Below are 6,000 nucleotides of genomic sequence, written 5' to 3'. Positions count from 1 at the left end.
CATTTACTGACAAACCGGACAACCTGAGTTCAATCTTTGGTACTCAAGTGGTGGACAGACAGAACCAACTCCCACGAGTTGTCATTGGACCTCCACAAGTGCATCATAGCACACATACACTCAAGAGTGTTCATACAGTGCATGCATACATACATAAAATTTTAAATATAATATTTAACAGGATTTTTTTAAGTGCCCTCTTTCAGTTCAGGGCCTCAAGCACAGCAGACCAGCACTCTGCTGCTGAGGCCTGTCTCCAACCCCACAGCCTTTCTTCTGACCAATAACCTCCTTCCCTCACCTAACCATCGGGCCTGACCCTGTACATTCTATTTGGCCATCATTTAGGACAAAGGCATTTTGCTGATTACAATTCCAGAGGGTGTTTCTAGTTTGCACAACCTGAGCAGATCTGAGAGCGATGAGTCAACTCTGCTCCTAGCCTTTGGCTCCCATGAGGCTGTGATCTGAAAGATGCCCCCGCACCTGGCCCCCTTCCTGCTCCCTCTGAGGCAACCCAGCATGCTCAACCATCTTCTAAAACACAGTAACATGGGCACTGCCTTGATCCTTCACCGACATAAAACTTGTTGAAGAGTCAATTACATTGCGTGACCCATGCTTCTGGAGGAATTCCACATGCACATGCTCCGCCCAGTAAAAGAATTACAAGGCAAGAAGCAAAGAGCAAAGTCCTGTCAGAGGAGGAGGGGAGACTTACATCTGCCAGCCTGGGCAGAGGCAAAAATCCAGTGTTCCACAAGACGCGCCATCAGAAGCTAACGCCATGGATGTCCTGGTTCCATTGCTGCAGCTGCTGGTGCTGCTCCTGACTCTGCCTTTACACCTGCTGGCTCTGCTGGGCTGCTGGCAGCCCATATGCAAAACCTACTTCCCCTACCTAATGGCCACACTAACAGCCAGGTCCTACAAAAAGATGGAGAGCAAGAAGCGAGAACTATTTAGCCAGATAAAAGATCTTAAGGGGACCTCCAACGAAGTGACCCTGCTGGAGCTGGGCTGTGGCACCGGTGCCAACTTCCAGTTCTACCCGCCTGGCTGCAAGGTCACCTGTGTGGACCCAAACCCCAACTTTGAGAAGTTTCTGACCAAGAGCATGGCTGAGAACAGGCACCTCCAATATGAGCGCTTCATTGTGGCATACGGAGAAAACATGAAACAGCTGGCTGACAGTTCCATGGATGTGGTGGTCTGTACCCTGGTGCTGTGTTCTGTGCAGAGCCCCAGAAAAGTCCTTCAGGAAGTCCAGAGAGTCCTGAAGCCGGTGAGTAGACTAGGAAGGGTATAGGCCTGGAACAGGTAAGCAAAGCAGGGGCAATCCAGAGGAAGCTGATGTAGCCCACCATCGGACAGCTGAATGCACCATCAGAATGGCCTATTAGGCATAAGCATCTGTGGATGGGTGGGAGATCTGACCATGAAGGGGCACAGAGGATGCTGTGGAAACACAGGGGAGTGAGGAGAGTTAGGGAAGACAGCGGAGGCAATGAAATTTAAATTGATGTCTGAGAAGTTACCATGGTTTGGGGGTGTGAGGGGAGGGAATAAAGGTGTTCTAGTGGAGGATGGGGGGGGAATAAAACACTTCAAGCAGAAGTGTTAGGGGGAGTCGAGTCTATGAGAGTTTGAGCGGGGCATGGAAAGAGAGGGATTCAGGGTAATTTCCGAAGTTTCTGGCTTGTACAACTGAAGAGGATGTGGATGACTCGTCCACTTGCTGGAATGGAAAAACTGTTCTGGACGTGCTGGGTCTCAGGATCCACTAAGATATCCATGCAGAGAAGCCACATGGGTTGTTAAAAGTTCAGGTCTGGAAGTCAGGACAAGATGTGATCTAGAGACTGAGCTCTGAACCGGGTGACCTTTCAGTGGTGATTCAGTATAGCAGTGAACAAATTCCCTAGGAAGACTACACTGGGGGAAAAGGGCTTGAGGGAGTCCTGTTGCAGTCAGAAGAAGCTGGGATCACACCTCTGTGTAGCACGTGTGTCTGACCCACAGCCCCAGGTCAGCCATGAAGGTGACCCAACACAAATTTGTAAATTTATTTAAAATACAATAAGACGTTTTTGTGACTTTTGTAACTTAACCACTAAGTAGCTGGGCACATACCTTTAATCCCAGCACTTGGGAGACAAAGGCAGGCAGATCTCTGAGTTCAAGGCCAGCCTGGTCTTCAGAGTGAGTTCCAGGACAGCCAGGGCTACACAGAGAAACCCTGTGCCCAAAAAATAAATAAATAAATAAATAAATAAATAAATAAATAAATAAATAAATAATAAAACAAAACAAAAAAGCTTAATCACAGATTTCTTGAGCACGAACAGGTAGACAAGAAGTATCGTGTAACAATGCTCAAAGGTTACACACGTGGACGTCCTCTCACTTGCTCCTGTTCCCTACTGTATAATATTCTAGTAATTCTATACAGATCTTTCCCCTGTTGTGGTCACCCAGTTACCAGAAGCTCCTTATATGCACTGTGAGGAGGGCAGGAGCTGGACATATAGGTAATGTCTGGAGCTGTGTGAGATCTGGCACGCCGGGTCTTAGAGAAGGAAGAGAATTGAGACCACAAGTCACATGGGGCAGATAAACGTTCTTGACTCCTTCCTTCCTTCCTTCCTTCCGCCCTCCCTCCCAGGGAGGCCTGCTGTTCTTCTGGGAGCATGTGTCTGAGCCTCAGGGAAGCCAGGCCCTCCTGTGGCAGCGAGTTTTAGAACCTACCTGGAAACACATCGGAGATGGCTGCCACCTCACCAGAGAGACCTGGAAAGACATTGAGAAGGCACAGTTCTCTGAAGTCCAACTGGAATGGCAGCCCCCTCCCTTCAAGTGGTTACCTGTTGGGCCCCACATCATGGGGAAAGCTGTGAAATAACTCTCCCCCAAGAAGGCCATCTGATCTCCCCATCTGCAGCCAGAAGCCACCCCAGTACTTCTAAGGAGGGGTCAGGTAAAGCAGAGACTCTCAGCACCGCTGCCACGGCCGGGGTGATCATTAATCAGCTTCAGCCTTTCTCCACAGTGAGGCTTTCTTCCTGCTCTCTTGAGGCAGAAAACTAGACTGCAAGGCCCTGGACTTACCCAACCCAACCCTTCTAGGACCCCTATTCATTCATTTATTCATTCTCTCTCTCTCTCTCTCTCTCTCTCTCTCTCTCTCTCTCTCTCTCTCTCTCTCGCCCTTGTGTGTCCTTCCAGCCATGCCCCGTGTCTCACAGCATTGTAACGTTCTCCCTGGTGCCCCCTTGGCATGTATCCCTTGCTTGGCCACCTCAGCCTCCCTCCCCACCATACACTCTATCCTGAACTACAGAGGAACAGAGAGCAGACAAACGTCAGAATGAGAGCAGCACTCAATAAAGCAGCCAGAGTTCTTATTGTCAAATACTTTTTAATAAATAGACAAGATCCGCTGGGCTGGTACAGCACACTAAGGCCAGAGCACAGGAAAGACTTAGGAGGGAAGGGCCCCTGAGACAGTGACACGATCTCTTCCCTGACCCTCTGTCTAAGGCACTTTGGGGAAGACGGTCTTACAGGGTGGGTGAGAGAGGCAGCTCAGTACCCCTTCTTCTCCATCCTGCACCAGGTCATGCCTGTCCTTCCAGCCATGCCCCGTGTCTCACAGCATTGTACGGAGAAGATGGGAAGGGGTGGTTCTCACGGTGGGAAAGATCTGTGCCCCTGAGAAAGCAGAACCTGCCTTATTTCAACATGAAGCCAGCAACCTACTCCACTATCTCCACCCCCAAAGAGCCATCTTGGGAAAGGGTGGAAGGAACCCAGAGGCTGGGCTTGGGACAGGAGAAGTTAGGCAGTGACTGACACAGGATGTCCATCAGGACCCAACTCAGGGTGCCAGTCGGCAGCCAGGATAGGGTGTGCGTCGGAGCCCTCCCACTGGGAATTGCCCCAGTTACTCCTCTGAATGGTGCCTGTCTTCTCCTCCTTGAACTGCTGCCGGTCTTCCCGAAGGATCTTCACTGCGTGGTACTGGGGTACAGTGGCCTCAGGGTGCTTCGCCCGCTTGAAGAATCCCAGCTATAAGGACACCAAGCCAGACCATGAGGAGACTGCAGAACTGAGGCCCCTTGAAGCCCCTCACCATCCCTGGGCTAGAAAGAACCAGCCAAAGCAAATGCAAAGTAGGCTGGTCAGTTTCCAGCACACTGGGCAGTCCCCAGCTTGCTACCATCAGTACTGGGGTCCAAGGTTCTCACACAGCGGGAGGAAAACCAGGAAACCCAAGGAGCAAACCAAGGAAGTCTCCCTTGGTCCCTGAAAGAGAGGCTTGAAACTGAACATCAGGACTTTCCAAGCCTTCCTCTCTTACTCAAACTTCTTTAGAAACCTCAGGAGTGTCTCCTAGGATACAAGATCCAAGGGATAAATAACCTTCTAGACCTCCTGCCCCTCCAACCTCATATGCATACACCTGTGGCCTTCTATGCATCCCCTTGGCCAGGGTAGTTTAACCCCTCACCTACCAAGATGGTGTTAGACCCCTTGCATACTAAAACTTAGAATAGACAAGACTCCTCCTGCATGCTCAGACTGCACAATCATCTCTGCACACTGTTCCCACAGAAAAGACATGCATGGAACCACCCCACCTGCCCACATGCTCACACTCTTAGCCTACCCACCGTCTGTGCATGCCAGGCTACGTATGCTCACACTTAGAACCTCACCTTTCTAATTACTCCTTACCTCGGACACTAGGACCCTCACCTCCCTTGTGCACACTTCCCTTCTTACCCTGCACATTCCTGACACATACCCCCTGCACATTCACGACCCCCACACCCAAATTCTGGGATCTGTACATAGACTCACACATATAAGCACATAGATATGCACCCGTTTGCATACACGCGTGCACACACAACAGTTACCCCACAGTCCCTGGGCCCCCAGCCTCCATGGCCGAGGGCTGCACGGCCAGATGGGCTCGGTGATAGTTGGTTGGAAATGATGAACTTGGACTGTTCCGACGGAAGAAGCCGCACTGGGATGTTGAAGGATAGGGGTAAGAGGCAGAGGATGGGAAGACTGAAGAGGAATTGGACCTCTGTATCTGTTCTCTGGGAGTAGTGGATGGGACGGGCATCCTGAGGCCAATCTTGAAGATATTAATCGTCCCTAAGACTGGGCAAGTTCTCAACAGCATGGGTGCCACCCTAGAGCTTGGCTCACTGGTGACACACACTTCTCAAATAGCAGGTGGGCAAGGCAGTCCACAGAGCCCCAAAGATGTGTTTGGTTATGCACCAGCCCCATGTGTAGCATGTGGCTCAGGGATGGGTCTGGTGGAGCATGAAATCCCCTACACTGACACACGCATGTGTGTGCTTTTATGTTAAGCCAACAGAATTCCATTACAGCTCTGTTCAAGCAAGAATGGTTCCATGTACAGTCTGGTGTGCAGCTCCCACTCAGCGCCAAGCAGTTCCCTGAGCTAGTGTTATAGTCATTGGCCTTGATCACAGCTTCCTTCCCAGGCTTTGCTCCGGTTAAATCAGACCACACTTCCCTACTCCTGGGGCTTTATCCACGATGGTTCTTCTAGAAGTCTCACATCCCACTCCCATCTGCCCCCATCCCAATCCAAACACTTCACCCTCTTCCCAGGCCTAGCTCCAGGGGAACGCCCTCTAAAGAGTTCCCACTGTCTCAACTTAACACCTTCTACCTCTCCCTCAACTACGAGGCTTCCCAGTGGACAACACAATCCTTGAGGATAAGGTGCACCAGAGTCATCTCCAAAGCATCCAGGGCAGATGGAGTTCCTGGTGTTTGTGGGGTAAGTGCTCCATAGAGTTGCTAGATTGCAGGGGGCCATGCAAGAACTCATGGAATGCAGCCCACCAGTTAGCCCAATCACCATGGGTGCCTCAGAGGGCACAACCCCAAGAACCATGTGTCCTGAGGACTCCATGCTGCTGTGAGGTTTTGCTCTGGTTGTTTCCGTCC

The 6,000-nt window shown here is 50.8% G+C and overlaps 2 protein-coding genes across 7 annotated transcripts in view; one reads left to right on the top strand and one right to left on the bottom strand.

Annotated features, from left to right (window-relative positions):
* The first annotated feature begins 765 nt into the window (after positions 1 to 765).
* Mettl7b (methyltransferase like 7B) lies at positions 766 to 3,412 on the top strand. The gene is made up of 2 exons (NM_001024276.1): positions 766 to 1,285; positions 2,666 to 3,412. Exons 1-2 carry the CDS (start codon positions 788 to 790, stop codon positions 2,900 to 2,902), a joined length of 735 nt encoding a protein of 244 aa, NP_001019447.1. The 5' UTR covers positions 766 to 787; the 3' UTR covers positions 2,903 to 3,412.
* Itga7 (integrin subunit alpha 7) overlaps positions 3,399 to 6,000 on the bottom strand; it is a 28,901-nt gene continuing 26,299 nt past the window's right edge. For 3 of the 6 annotated variants that reach the window (XM_063264290.1, XM_063264294.1, XM_063264293.1), the window contains one exon: positions 3,399 to 4,068. In XM_063264290.1, the coding sequence (XP_063120360.1) occupies positions 3,838 to 4,068 (231 nt within the window). In that variant the 3' untranslated portion in view covers positions 3,399 to 3,837. 6 annotated transcript variants of the gene reach the window in all.

The sequence above is a fragment of the Rattus norvegicus genome, chromosome 7 (assembly GCF_036323735.1).
Source record: "Rattus norvegicus strain BN/NHsdMcwi chromosome 7, GRCr8, whole genome shotgun sequence".
Taxonomy (NCBI): Eukaryota; Metazoa; Chordata; class Mammalia; order Rodentia; family Muridae; genus Rattus; species Rattus norvegicus.
The sequence above is the reverse complement of the archived record's forward strand: the minus strand, read 5'-3'. Positions and strand labels throughout refer to the sequence as shown.